The 15,483-nt window shown below is 44.0% G+C and overlaps 1 protein-coding gene across 1 annotated transcript in view; it reads left to right on the top strand.

The window, feature by feature from the left end:
• Positions 1-15,157, top strand: part of minar1 (membrane integral NOTCH2 associated receptor 1) — a 36,070-nt gene extending 20,913 nt beyond the window's left edge. The window contains exons 4-5 of the mRNA XM_049599231.1: positions 3,819-4,082; positions 14,425-15,157. Of these exons, the coding sequence (XP_049455188.1) occupies positions 3,819-4,082; positions 14,425-14,622 (462 nt within the window). The 3' untranslated portion in view covers positions 14,623-15,157. The remainder of the gene's footprint in view (positions 1-3,818; positions 4,083-14,424) is intronic.
• Positions 15,158-15,483: the final 326 nt, after the last annotated feature.

The following is a 15,483-nucleotide window of genomic DNA, read 5'->3' as shown; positions in this document are numbered from 1 at the left end:
TTGAGTGTATTTACAGTACAATCCCTGTCAGTGAACTATGAGGGCAAAAACCAAAAACAAAATAATCATTTGTTAATCGTGATCATGGTAAAATGCTCAATAAATCATGATATTGATTTGATGGCATATGATGCAACGAATAGTTCATTATCTGATCGATATAACAGCCAAAAGGCTGCCAAGCTGCCACCTGTCGGGTACCCTCAGTTTGTGTTTATATTTATGTACTTCAGATAGTTCAGATTTGCTAGAAAAACACAACAAAAAATGTATGCCGTTGGCCACGCTTGTACCCACAGGATGGTACACTGATCAGCCAAAACATTAAAACCCCGACAGGTGAAGTCAGTAACATTGATCATCTTGTTACAATGCAGTGTTCTGCTGGGTAACTTTTGGACCTGGCATTCATGTGGATGCCACTTGACATGCTCCACCCACCTAAACACCATTGCAGACCAAATACACCCCCTCATGGCAAAGGCACTCCCCGATGTTGGTGGGCCCAAAGACGACACCCTGGCCTCTAAATTTCCCAGATCCCAATTTGATTGAGCATTTGTGGGACTTGTCAGTACCCCAGAGGTATGCCCAATCCACAGTGGGGCCTCCTTGTATCTGACTCGACTCTGACATGTTGAGGCATGGACCTGGCACAGGTTGGCGACGGATGCTTCGAGTCCTGTTGGTTTTGAAGCCAGATACCAAAATGTCTCACGGATGCTCAATCAGATTGGAATATGGGGAATTCAAAGGCCAGATTGATGCCTTGAGCTCTTTGTTAAGTTCCTTGGACCATCCCTGAGCAGTTTTTGCAGTGTGGCATGGCATATTTTTCTGCTGGGGGGCCACTGCCATTGGGGTACTTGGTCTGCAACAGTGTTTAGGTGGGTTGTGCGTGTCGAGTGGTCAAATGTTTCCCAGGGATCATTGCATTGTAATGACATTATCAAAGTTATTCACTTCACCTGACAGTGCTTTTAATGTTCTGGCTGATCGGTGTATGTTTTGTAATCAAACATAAAACGCTAATAAAGCATATTCAAGGCAATATTGCTGTCCATCATTCCTGTTACTAGCATGCAGAGATACCGATTATTCAGTGTAGGGAGAGTGATTTTAAGGAACGTGCATCCTGTGGATAAAATAAGCAGCAACATGCTCAAGGAATAGCAAAGGGGTTTTCTTTTTTGTAACACAAGAGTACTCTAAGGAGTTACTTGTCTCTGTAGGTAACACTGTAACATAAGAAGTTACTTTTTATTGGCAGTAGTGTTGTAGTGTAACTAGTTACTGTCAAAAGTAATGCCACCCAACACTGGCAGGGTCTACAGGCAAAACTGACACTTACAGTATGGTCACTGCCTCTCTATTGAACAAGCAGCAAAGCACTTTTCAGTTTGTCTCTAATTAAAAAGGATTAGATAACTGTGATCAGCTGCTGGTTTAATAACTATCTGTTTGATCATCTGAGTGCTCGTGTTAAACCTGTGTTAAACGGCAGTCTGTTGGACCAGAAGGTATTCCATGGAGGGCAAAATGTAAGAAGCTCTCGTGATTTGGAGTCACCTAGACATAAAAGTACGCATCCTTTAACTCAGGATAAGAGGAGTGGGACACGCCCTAAACGCACTTTAGACCATGAGCTATATCTCATTTCAATGGGGCCCTGAATGTAAAAACACCTGAATGCCATCAGAAGCCAGATCCAGTGGCATTTTGTAGCTTCAATCAGGCCATGTTATCATTAATTCAGTAAGGCCAGTTATTTGCCACTTTATGGGTCATGACGCAGACGGTTTAAGTATGAGGAAAATGTAAGGTCACTGAGCAGCAACACGTTCATATTCCTGTACTTGCAGAGGTGAGATTCCACTGTCTACCTTTTGATAAATAAGACAGAAGATGTTGCTGCCATTAAGGCATCGTCTGGCTGTTTTGGTGCCCTGTATGTCACACATCCACTGTTGCTCTGTTGCTCCCTATGGTAAACATAAGGAGTCTAATTTATACTTGCATACACAAGATAAATAACAGATAGTCACAAGTTTAAAGTGAAATAAAATGCACATTTTGACATCAGTGAGTAGGTAAAAAATATGAAAGGTGTCTGAAATTATAGGGTAGAAGAAATCTGGCACCAGAAATACGAGTGTATTATTATTATTTTATTGATGTGCACATTTAAATTCCACATTGACATTATTTGCACTTCAATTTAATATCTTCCTGGTCTGGAAGAGCGGGGAAATCGGCAGAGTTTCCCTTTTATGAACTGTTGTGAACGTGTACAAATTCCTGCGGTCTACTCAGATTAAAGTTAACTGTTGTGAGAATAGTCAATGAGTTGCCGAGGACGGTTTCCATGGTGAAGTGGTGACTGTTGATGAGTCATGAATGTTCTGCCTCGTCAGAGTAATGTATCACACTTCAGTTTCTCTAAAGACTCCGCTTCACAAGCCATCCAATTAACACAGGCTGCTGACTGCAACCTGAGAAGCACAACAGCGAGCTCCTCTGCTCGATAGAGACAAACACACATTCATATCACCTTCACTGACCCTGGAGACAGATGTTTCTCACCGTGGTTGGTATTGATGGCAGCTGTTTGTAAGTGCTGCGGGATCAATGAAGTCAATACTCCGTCTCAAGGAAGGCTTTATTCTTCATTTTGTGTGTGCTATTAAGAAAAACTGCTCCCTGAAAATTAATTAAATCTGTGTTGGATGAGTAATGTTCTTTATATCAGACAGGGTATATTAAACTCTGTTAGAGTACACGCTGTGAATGGAAATTTAATCGACTGTTTTGTTTTATATATAAACAACACATTTACAGCACAAATGTATGTGTATACCACGTGGCTACACGTAACCGACAAGACCCATCTATGGAAATATGCAAATGTGAACATGGCCTCCCTGCTTTGCCGGGAGGAGAGTGGGCAGCACCTCAGGGAACAGTGTGCCAGTTGGTGGCTGTAGCAGCTTGAATTTGGCCAGCGAAAAAAAACAACCAGCACAGCGGACTGTTGAGCAGCGGCAGCCCTGGGTCTACCTTGTGTGAGGGCAGCAACAGAAAGTTTGCTGATCCGGCGGGGAATTGGGGCTGTCTGGTCACCCAGAGCTAGATTCGGGTTGCTACTTCCACTGACCGGGGTTTCTCTGATTAACTTGACTCCTGTCTGACTGCTGAGCGTGGACACTTCCTGTGTCTGTCCTTTCAAATTAAATTCACACATGGTCCAGTCATATAGGTTTGGTATTATGACAAGGTGCAGAGTTTCACTTTTTTTTTTCTGTGACTAATTGACTCTTGCCGACTAATGACCTCTCTGGTCGACTGACGTTTGGTTGACTATTAGGGGGCCGCCCTAATTGTCATGCATATTGCAGACATCAGCAAGGAAGACTTAACATTATGATATATGTCAGTGCATGCTTCATATGATCAGCAGGTTGGAGAGGGGACTGCCTCTATTTGTCTAAAGTCTGCAGAGTAACATTGTACTGTGTGCCTGAGCATTTACATGAACAGTCTGATGATATTAAAATATTTTGTAATAAACCCTCTGTTATGTAGAACATCCTGTGCTCCTTGTCTCACAGATAACCTGTTACACTCAGTGAGAGTTGTGAAGTTAAAAGCATCTCTAAATGCTCAGTGAAAGGCCCCGTTTAATCTACAATGAGTAACTCCCCTGTTGCCTAAAATAAATCAGACTACAGAGCTGTTGTTCTAAAACAGATGCTCACAGGGTTGAATAAATTACCCTGTTGTTAACTACGCTGATTCTCTAATCCTCTCTCCATTTCCAGGCAGAGCGAGAGCGTCAATACGAGCTCCCCCAAGCCCACCACCCCCCGAAACCACCGAAGGAGTCCTACCTGAGCGAACAGGTCTTCTCCCCGCACCCCTTCACCCCTTCCATTAAGGCCCACGTGAAAGGCAGCCCCCTGTACACCGACCTGAGGCTCACCAGCCTGTCAGATGGAAAGCGCGGCCAGCCGTCCTGGACCATCGAGGAGTATAAACGCAACTCAGGAGAGAAGGGAAAGCAGCTCACCGCTCTGGACCTGCAGGTACTGAACTCTGACGACTCCCAGCAAATTAAACGGGAGGGCTGCAGGGGAGCGAGCTGAACATAGTCGTCCTGTAACTTTGTGGGTATTTAACACTTGGGATGGGCATTTTAACTATAAATTCAAAGTTTAACTTAAAAAAAAAATCAGCAAACTTTCTGTTGCTGCCATTACATAGGTTTGACGCAGCGCTGAAGGAACATCTTTGAGCCTTTAAATGGTCCCAACAAACTCACACTGACATCAAAATGTCTTGCTTCTGTCGTTAAAACTGTGAATAACCGTTAGGTACTGTTAGCCCTGTGATGCTAACAGTTAGCCCTGTCCCTCTGTGTGTGCATGTGTGTGTGTGTGTGTGTGTGTGTGTGTGTGTGTGTGTGTGTGTGTGTGTGGGCGGACTTACCCCAATGATCTCCAGCACGCAGCTCACATTCCTGCAGCAGCAGTTTGGTGATAAACAGAGAGGGCAAGGAGGCGCTGAGCGTAACAACAGTCTGCATGCAGCTCACTGAAAAAGGTTTTACCTATTTTAAAAAGTTAAAAACATATATGTAAAAGTCACATTCACATGTGGGAGGCTCGAGGCGATTACTCTTTATCAGTGATACTTAACTTATGGCCCACAGGCCAAATCTGGCTCTCGACAGGGTGCCGAGTGGCCCGCCAACCATTTCCTATTTCACAATGAAAGTAAATTTATTCACCTGGGGATTTTTTGTGCTTTGAATGTAAATCGGGCCCCAGAGAGCGTAAACAGCATCAACATAGAGCTTGTTTATTAAAAAAAGTGTGGTGGAGGACCCCGGTCCCCCCCGACAGAGGTCCGGGCTGAGCCCCACAACCCCTGCGTACACCTGACATGTGCGGGGCTGCCTCGTTTATTCATTTTATCTGATAAATATTACTAATGTTTGTTTTCATACTCGGCTCCCAGCCTCCTGTCTCTTTACAAAAGTGGCCCCAGGGAAAAGGAAGTTGAGTATCCCTGCTCTATGTTGCACGGATACAGATGTATAAATTGAGAACTCATACCTATCCCTACCTTACACCCTTTATCCCTGACTGTTCTGTGTGTTCCTGCTGCCTCCTCTTCTCGTAATGAGGCTGATTATTAGACGCTTCTCTGAGCCTTCAGGGGAACGCTAATGAGTTCTCATCAGAGATGAAATGAAACTAGCCTGCAGAAGAATTGAACTGCGTACATTCAACATTTTTCAAGTTGGTCTTCAGGCCAATTCACAGTGAATCTCGTCATCCACGTCATCCACAAGGGTTCACACTGACCTCTATGTGGACGGTTGCATGCAGCCCATTTTTTGTGACTTACCTGTCATGCCCGTAATTCCAGGATGCCAGCGCGCTGTCTAAAATCACACTCTGGGATGGCACGACGCATCTGTGGTTTGGTTCAGTGTAAAAATGCAAAGGCAGCATAAAGAAGGGACTTCATAGTGGCTTTATAGCGCCATCTATGTGTAATGCCAAGTTCACACTACACGACATTTTTGTCTGTTCCTCGAGTCACTATGTCAGATTAGGTGATGGTGGAGTCATAAAATCTTGTTGTGACTTGGCCGACAGACGTGACAGACGACACGTTGGTCGACGACCAGTCATCGCTGTCATTGTGCTGAGTAAAGGCCCAGACACTATCTGTGAATTTTATTCCTTTATGTCCTCCATTATGAAGATCATTTTTCCTTTTTACTCTGTGTGGTAACGTCCCTACAGGAAATATCTAAAAGGCTGGGCTGTTGTTGTCGTACAGTTTTCACGGCAGCGGATCGCTCTGTGTTCCTATTGGTCAAAGTGACGGCTGTGACGGGAGAAGTTGTGAACGACAAAAAGAAAATCAAACATGCTAGACTTTCTGTTGGAACATCATGGTTGTCGTCTACTATGGCCCACTACACGAGATGAAACGAGGGATTATTGCGTACGACACTCATTGTTCACCATCTGAGCCGACACTGTTTAGCGCTGCATCTGGCTATAATCGGGCTGGTGTCGTTTTGTGTGAACCCGGCATAAAAAGGGCTCATGCTTGGTTTGTCCGTTCTTGGTGGCTGCAGAATATTCCATTTCTGTGTTTATATTCCCCCTAAATCCTTCACACTGCAGCTTTAAAACAACATGGACACTGAAACAGGTTCTGCTGTGATCATGCTCTTCATACTGGCCGGTTAATCGTCACTTCCAAATGTGCTTTCAGTTTAAGTGACGAGGGAGAAAATTCACAGTACAAAATGAATTCCAAAAGGCATCTGGAGTTAATGCGGGGCTTCAACACTCTGAATTGGTCAGATTAAGTAGATATGGACTGCAAGACTCCGTTTTGTTGCTGCTCTGGGACTCTTAAAAGCTTCCTGATTTTAGTCCTCAACACTGAAATGTCAGTCGACTTTGACTCTGTGAGGCTACACAGGAACAGGAACTGTCTCTGTGTGATGGACGATGGGCAGCCATGATGGATTGGACAGTAAAAACATGGTGTGACTGCTTTGTTTGGTTAAAAAGTTTTCTGATTGGCTGACAATCACCTGACTGACTGGAATAACTGAGTTAACATTAGCTGTTTCGTTTCGTCAGCTGAGATTAAAACTCACCCATATTTTATTTACCACTTATACACACACACACCAGTGCAGACCCTCCCCCAGTACTGATCGTCATGTGTGACCTGTCGTAGATACGGGGCGTCTCCTCTTACATGTGTGTCTGTGTGGCTTCCTTGCGACTGCAGGGACCCTGCTAAGCTTTGACTCAGGCACAGAGGCACATTATTGATGGTCACTGTACGGCCTTCAGAGTCACCAGAGACTCAGAAATCAATTCCTCTCCCTGACAAGCCTCCAGCTGTAGGTGAAAGACATCTCAGTGCTGTGACTGCTGCTTCAGATGTCCTTACAGATTCCCTTAGTGGCTTCAAAGACCTTTCACTTACTGCATCTACTGACAAAGTGGGAAAAGGCTTTTAGTATTTATCTGTCGTCCTGTGGTCTGGCTGTCTGTATCACATTGTGCAGCGCAAAGCAAAATCCCCCCATTTTGATATCAATTCAAATCGAAACCTCAACACTTAAAAAGCTCCTCACAGCACTGCATTTCTCTGTCTGCCATTCTGTCGTGTTTAGGGATGCTACAAACAAACTTACCCTATAATTATATGTCTCGTCAGACAGACGCTCTGTGAAGGCACACCCTTAAAAACCTCTCACAGCCAGAATAAAAATTGAAGGTCCAGCATGTTGGATTTAGGGGATATATTGTCAGTAGGGCCCTGGAAGGTGTTTTGCAACGTGCCAGGTGCCGAGAGCTCAGAAACGCAAGGCGCCTCCATAACCCCCACTGATCAAAAATTCATACCAGAAGGAGTCATAATTGACCTTGTTTGCAGTTGGAGGTGTCCTGTCAGTAGTTTTAAAGACAACTCTTTTATAGCAGTGGTCTATGGGGCAAAATGCTTTTGGGCCAAGGGACTTTTTCGCTGCAATACTGCGAGTGGCCACTGGGAAACTTTGCTGCAAGACTGGGCAGCGTTCCTGGGGGCCTACGCCCAACCTCTGGTCTCCACTGGTCTGCTAGTCTTGGCTGCTCTGAATACGAAAAAAAAGATGCAGCTATGGTGATATCACCCGCTGGTTTGTGGACTTGTGGTTTGGCGTGTCTGCCGCTGCCACCTTTTTTTTTTTTTTTTTAGAGGCATTTTTTTGTGCCAGGCTGTAAACATGTTTATTTCCGCTGTAAAGTTCGGCATTTTAAAATCACTGTCTTTGGGGATTGACTTGCTCTTGGAGCCAGCCTCTAGTGGACATTAGAGGAACTGCAGTTCTGCATCGGCCTCATTTTTTAGCTCCAGAGGTTGCCGCTTGGGTGGAACGGTGTTATCAGCAGTAATCAGCGGATGAGTGGTGCCACTAGTGAGCTCCCACCTGACCCAGGTGGTGCACGATGCAGGAAACTGAAGAGCAGCAAAATTAACCTCTAGACCGACGTGTGTAACCGGTCAAAAATGTTCTCAGCGGTAAACCGATTCATGGTTAAGCACCCCACACACACTCTCCTCCACCACACAGAGCTTTTAAGCCCAAAGAACCATGCAACAACTGAATGTTCAGCCGCATGGACAGAGCAGCAGCCCAAACAGCAAAACATATAATTCAAACACATCAATACACTACGGGCTCTATTTTCAGGGCGCCACAACAGCCGAGCGTCACTCTGACAGTGTTCCTGACCTTGAAATTCCCTGGGGATGGAGAAAGATAAAGACAAAGGTTACAAGGCTGCACACAGGGTGGGAGATGTGAGTAACTCGAGGCACGATAACATCACTGAGTTGAAAAACACGAAACAAACGTCCAGTTCAGCCAAATTTATTTGGAAGAGAAAACAATGGACATCGAAATCACGGAGCCTCACTGTAGCAGAGTTTTCATGGTCAGTGAGTGATTATCAGTGAAATGTCACTAACGATCAGTCACTGAACATGACTAATGAGTGGCCTTTTATTGTGACTGTCTCAAGTCACACCTGTGAGTTAATGAACAACCACATCACACCTCACTGACCCATGTCTGTGTCGTGCGCCATCTCACAATCGCTCAAGAACAAGTCCCAGAAAGACTCCGTCATTTGGGATGAATCATCTTTCTTTTGTTGTTTGCATCGTGACAAGACTACTGGAGCATTCAGTCCTGCAGAGTACACTGTTATATTTAGGGACTGTTCTTTATTATCAGAGGAGAGGGGATGGCTGGGCTGTTACGACTTCGTCTCTCTTTTTTTTTTTCATCCTCCCCGAAGCTACAAAATATTCCCTTGAGCCTCCCTGAGTGACTGGTGGAATCCACCATAAAGTAGTTTGAAAGTTTAAAGTGAACCATCTGAAAAAGGACTTTCTGCGAGCACCTGTGGGCGTTGTTTCACATGATCCTGTTTAAAATCTATCTAAAATAAAAACTAAAAAAACTATAATAGCTAGAGCGTTCATTTTTTGCAGCAGAGGGCTACGACTTCTGTCATTTGCGCCATCGTGTTGTCTGCTTGCGATGATGTCATTACGTTATGCTACAAGTGGTTCAAAAGACGGTGAAAACTGTGGTGCCAGAGGAGCAGAGAAGCAGGTTGATAGGAATGACTGTTAGGGGGTTATAATTCTGGTCAGGGTGGGACAACACAGATCCAGTCTGGACCCTTAGCAAGGTCCTTAAAGCTGCTAGCTAGAGATGTTCCTGGCGACTAATTTCCCTGTCAACTACATGAAAATTTTAAGTAAGGCTAGTCGACTAGTCTAACAAAGGAAAACACTCAGAAAACAGTCAAAATTTATTAAGTATTTGAAACACTGGCCCAAAAAATATTGTGTGCACTCAGAGTCCTTTGAAGCCTTTAATCACAATCTTCAACAGCCATGTCGGATTTTAAATGCCGCTGAAGTACGAGACACTTTGTGCCATGCGGTATGAATGTGAACATGACGGCAACTCAGTCAAAACTCAACCACTAAGATAATATCTAAAATAAATAAGGTGCCTCTGAAATGTGGGGCACATTGAACCCTGCAGATTGTCTGACAGAAATGATGCACTTCACTTTAAAGTTAATAAAACAACATGTAAATTATAATTAAATTTCAGCTGAAATGAGAGGCATGTTGCTGCGTGCAGTATGAATGTAAACCTGCACATTATCTGACAACAACTCACTTAACGTTAACAAATAATATAACGTCTCAAAAAAGATTCATTGCTGCTGAATTCATTTTCTAGATCAAAGTATCGCTGGTTTTGTGAGAGGACATCTCTCCAATTTAAAACTCCAGTCTGCTGGAGCATTACTGCGAGGAGGGGGACTGCTGTCTGATGGCTATGATGGCTGCATGACAGTTAAGCTGCTTTGTACATGAATAAAACCCTAATTGGTTTAATTGACTAATATTTCTGGTGCCGACTAGTGAGGAGGCGGACGTTTAATCGTTCAGATGACTAATCGCGCGCACCCCTACTGCTAGCCTATCTCAGAATGAGTTCCAATGCAAACACAAGCGTCACACCAGCTCGGATGTTGCCCAGGTCAACAAGGGTCAGGTGTTGGGGAACCAGGAGAACCTGATGAGAAATTGGCCACTGGAACAAGACATAAGCTGTTTCCATCCAAAAGTGATTCGAATCATTGGGAAATGCACATTAAAAGAAATACGAATCCTGGGGCGTCGGTGGCTTAGTGGTAGAGCAGGTGCCCCGTGTACAAGGCTGTTGCCGCAGCGGCCCGGGTTCGACTCCAGCCTGTGGTCCTTTGCTGCATGTCACTCCCTCTCTCTCCCCCTTTCACACTTGTCTGTCCTATCAAATAAAGGCTAAAAAATGCCCCCCAAAATATCTTTAAAAAAAGGAAATACGAATCCTGTGTGTTTCCATTAAATGTACAGACTTTGGTGAAAACGACGAACTCGCGTGAGTTTTCCGTAGAACTGAAAACAAAACACTTCTCGCATTCTTCTTCTTCTGCGTTTTCTGGCGGTTGGCAACCAGCTTGTAAATGCATTACCGCCTTCCCAACCCGGAGTGTGGATATCACCATGGAGAGAGGTGCGCTGCGTCAGACTTAATTCAAACATAACTGTTTCCATCCCCCGTTTTGCGAATCAACATTTTTTCGAATCAACCAAAACCCGGCTAAAACGAGCGTATTTTAGTTTGTGCAAATCAGGCGATTTCAATTCGTATTTTGACGTTTCCATCATAATTTTCCGATGCGATACTTCTAGATGCACATCTAACCAGGCTGATGGAAACATGGCTGTAGATGGACTAGAGCAGAGAATATGAAGCTGTTGGAATGATTCCCTTACAACAAGGGCGAATGACCTGAGATTGTAAATCATGGAGAAGCTGGAAACTCGACACAACCCTTTTGTCGCACACGATGTGTCCGAGGGCCGTCAGAAATTTGAAAATCAAACGATAATTTCTGTTTTTATAGTTTCTGGTTGTAATAAATGCTGTGATTTTGGCGATTGCCTTCAGAAGGCTTGTTTTTGTTAAAAATCTGCAGTAAAATAAATACAAAATCGGCTATCCAAATTTGTATGCCCCTACCTAAGCCAAAATAAAAACCATAAGTCCCTCCTTAGTGCTCCTTTGTGCACCACCTCCTGCCCCCTCATAAATAACGAACAGTCCCTTACCTGTTATTATCATACTACTGTGGGACATGTTTCTGGTTCGTCCATTTGCCTCCTGCTCTCTCTTTCATAGTATAATAAAGAATCACTTAAAATAACAAGACGCTGTTAGTTGGAAGCTTCACAATGACAAATGTGTCTCCTGCACCGTATTTAGTGAAACCATTACAGAGCAGATTGGAAAAACAAAATCCATCTTTCTGTTGCAGAGCCAGGTTTTGTTGTGGGTACAGAGTCCTGCAGCAGCTCCGCTCTCATCACGCCCAGGCTGCAGAGCGTCTCTCCTCTCTGTGCCTGAAGAACAACATGGTGGCTTCACTTTATTGACTCAGAGATGCTGTAGCTTCACGAACTGAAACTAAACACCTCCGTCAGCCCTAATTAGAGTTTGAAAAAGAGGCGTGATGGTGGTTTAACATGCTGACGATGTAATGCCAGCGTCCCTGGCTCAGTCCCTTCTGGGGACATTTGTTGTTTGTCCCTCACCTCTCTCCTTATTTCCTGTCAGCTCTTTACTGTCCCTGTCTAATTAAGGCAAAATGCCCCCCACACAACAACACAACAACGAAAACGAGCTCCCTGGTGACGGTGTGTACACTCATTAGTTTAAAGTCAGGATGCAGCATGCACGGTGTGGTCAGGTGTACCGCGTAGAGTGCACAGAGAGCGTGGCTGCTGGTGCAGACTGAAGACACGGTGAAATAAGGAGGAATCTATCAGACGTTATCCTTGGTTGTATTCGGGGTCAATCATGGCCGGTCGCATTGACTCCTCTCATCCCTCTGCTGGCTCCTCTCATTAGCACACAGTCAGAGCTCGCCATCTGCTCCTTGTTTGGTGGTTAAAATGGCCAGACATTGAGATAATTTACTTTTCTTTCAAGGCATCTGTCATTTGTTTTCGAGGTAATTCGGTGCAGCCCCTTAAAGGGACAGTTCAGATTTTTTAAGCGTCGTTGTACAGTGTTGGGGTGAAGGCCTTTGAAATTGTTGCATATTTATAAAATTTCAGAACAGGTTTGATTTTCTGGGTTATTTGCCTCCGTCAGAGCCATTAGAGACGTTTGACCACGAATCAGTGAAGAAATGTGGCGGTGAGACACAGCTGAGACGAGGCAGAGCAACGGGGCGCACAGAATCATTTCATAACTCAGACAGCTCATTTTCAACAGGTCAGATAATAATATTCAGGTGGATGATGATGAAGAGAAGGAGGAGGATGTGGACCAGTTCAGGGGCTGCAGCCTTCGAAGTCCGCATCAGCCAAACCAAACGGTCTGGTCTGTGGAGGATTTCCTGGCTGCATCACCAGTTGTTCTCACCCCGACCCGTTGGTGTCCCTGTTACCTAGCAACCAGCTGCGCTTGACAAAGGAAGGAGTAAGCTATTAAGCTAGTTAGCCCTAAATCAAGGACCCAGAGATTGTGATCATATATATTTTTTTATTTAATACTTGAGGAGATGATTCACCGCCGTTTTCAGGTAAACTTAAAAATTAAATTAAGATTGTTAAAGCTGTGTGCGTTTAGCTCATAGTAATGTTAACCACAGCTAACCGTTAGCTAGTTAACAACTGTTAGTTAACGTAACTTAATATATAATAGTCACTGGCACGCAATGCATCTTGGGATAGGCAGGGCCACAAAGGATTCATCTGTTGCATCCTCCAAATCCAGGGAAAGAAGGCTGCATGTCTCTGCCGCATCTGAAGGAGCCTTCGAAATGGGACGGCCGTGGTCGCGCTGATATGACGCAATCTGTTTTCAAACATTTTCAGCCCTGAACTGAGACACAGCCACAGAATCCAGCATTTTCTGTTTACCAACTGTAAACTCGTTGTCATGACCACCACAGAGGCCCGCCTCTTGAATCATGATATGTTTTGTTACTGACCCCGTCCACAGCAGTATGTTGCTCAGCTTCTGTGTTGACTGGGGGCGGGCCAACTGAAATCTGCTGTGTAACCTACACTGACTGTGGATTAGTACCTCATACAGCCCAATTTCAGAAGATCCAAACTTTCCCTTTAATGAGCTTGTCTGTGGTTATTGAGACGTCTCTGGAATGAATTGCCAGTAGTATAAATATTAGTAATAGCACTTATGTAAATCTGATTTCTCTGCTACACAAACTCTTGGATGTGAAGAATTAAGGGTCGTGGATTACTCAACAGCACTGACAAGCAATCTGCAAATACAAGCTGGTGCAACACACACACACACCTCAGAATGCCAATGTTTATGAACAAGCGATCACACAGCGGCGTCATTTTAAAGATCCATCTCAGTACAGACAACAGCCCAGAGCCCAGAAGTTTCCAGAGGAAAATGTTTGCATTGTACATATCTGCGAACCATGAACACATTTGTATGTTTCGTATGTTTCATATCAACATTTCTAACGTGACAGATATAAAAGCTGACTTTGTCATTGGGAGGTGTATCTGTGTATATTTGATAGGTTACTATTTATATGTTTTTTGCACTATACGATTATCTTTCTACTCTCCTAAGGAGCACCTGTAACGCCAACAATTTCCCCCCGGGGATCAATAAAGTACTTCTGATTCTGATTCTGAGAGGATGGTGGATGGTGTGACACCTTGGCGAGACACCTGCCAAGCTGCAGAATGCTTTTCAGGACCAACAAACAACTGAACTGGTTGTTTATTGGAGACCTTTTGAGGTGTTTCCACAGGTGTTTGTGGGACAAAACCTGAGTGTTTTGGCGACATGGAACCTCCACATTTTTTTTACTGAATCTGGGTGTGTTCAGCGGCACATCATGGTGTTTTCCACTTGTGTTTGAGCAACAAATCTCAGGTGTTTTTTACAGAGACATTGTGCCGTTTGAGCCACCAAACTTTGGTGTTGTTCACTGACACATCGTGTTGTTTCCCAGCAGCATTTGAGCCACATAACCTGCATGTTTTTAAGAACCAAGGTGTTTTTAGCGGCACACTGTGGTGTTTCCCAGCGGTGTTTGAGCCGTGGAACCTGCATGTTTTTTACTGAATCTTGGTGTTTTTAGCGGAGCATCTCCTTGTTTCCCAGCTGTGTTTGAGCAACGAATCTCAGGTGTATGTTTATAATTAAAATGTGCAGCTTTCCTCAGACTTGTGTCTCCTCTTACTTATTGTCTCTGTTTGTTCCATCAGACGCAGGAGTCCCTGAACCCCAACAACCTGGAGTACTGGATGGAGGACGTCTACACGCCCGGCTACGGCTCACTGCTCAAGAGGAAAGAGGCGGAGTTCAGGAGGGCGAAGGTGTGTAAGATCGGAGCGCTGATTGCAGCAGCTACCTGCACTGTGATCCTGGTCATCGTTGTTCCAATTTGCACCATGAAAACATGAGAGCACCAGGACGGAGCGGCCCGGCCTAACAGATGATAGACTCTTGCTGCTGTTCCTTTTCTGTTGGTGGACTGGGTAAGTGTGCAGCAGACTTACCGACCAAATGAACATTGTCGGGACTCGAGGATGTGAGCGGGAAGTTTTTTGTTTGTAATGCAGTATTTACTTCTGGTAGTCCTTTTTGCCAGTATAAAATGATTAGGACAACTATTGTACAATAGAAATGAATTCAGCAAGTGCATAATATCTCCTGTATATCTATTGGTTTAACAGTTGTAGTTTACTCTCTTGTTATAAACTGAGCGCGACAGTTTGAAGGTCTTTGATTTTAATTGTCTGTCTTAAACAACTGCAGCAGATGATCTCAATTGGATTTGTTATCGTAGCCAGCGTATGATATTTTTATTTTTGTATAATTACTGTACAGTGTATTTTGATCAAAATTATTTTTGATGAATTATCTGGTTGAATGTGAGAATTTATCTTTTTTTTAATTCTTTTTCTTCATTAACAGCAAGCATTTTAAGTAATGACATTTGAGCAACATTTTCTAATTAGAAATATATTGAAGAACTTTAGTGATATAAATATATATATATACTGTATATAGTCTCATAGGTTGCAGACACAGTATGACTACACAGCCAAACTGAATGTATTGATGAAGTTAGTCTATTCACTTGGAAAGGAATGACTTGAGACGTGACTTGAACGTTTCTGCCATATCTTGTCCTTTTTCTGAATTCTATCTGCTGCTCCTCCTGAAACACTGGGTCTGTTCTTTTCTCTGCAAGTGTTTGCTTAGTGAGAACTTGGGGTTCTGCATTACTGTAGACTAGTGAGGCTCACCTGGGAGGATTG

This window comes from Epinephelus fuscoguttatus, linkage group LG2 (assembly GCF_011397635.1).
Source record: "Epinephelus fuscoguttatus linkage group LG2, E.fuscoguttatus.final_Chr_v1".
Taxonomy (NCBI): domain Eukaryota; kingdom Metazoa; phylum Chordata; class Actinopteri; order Perciformes; family Serranidae; genus Epinephelus; species Epinephelus fuscoguttatus.
Note: the sequence above shows the minus strand (reverse complement) of the source record. Positions and strands in the feature narration are given on the sequence as shown.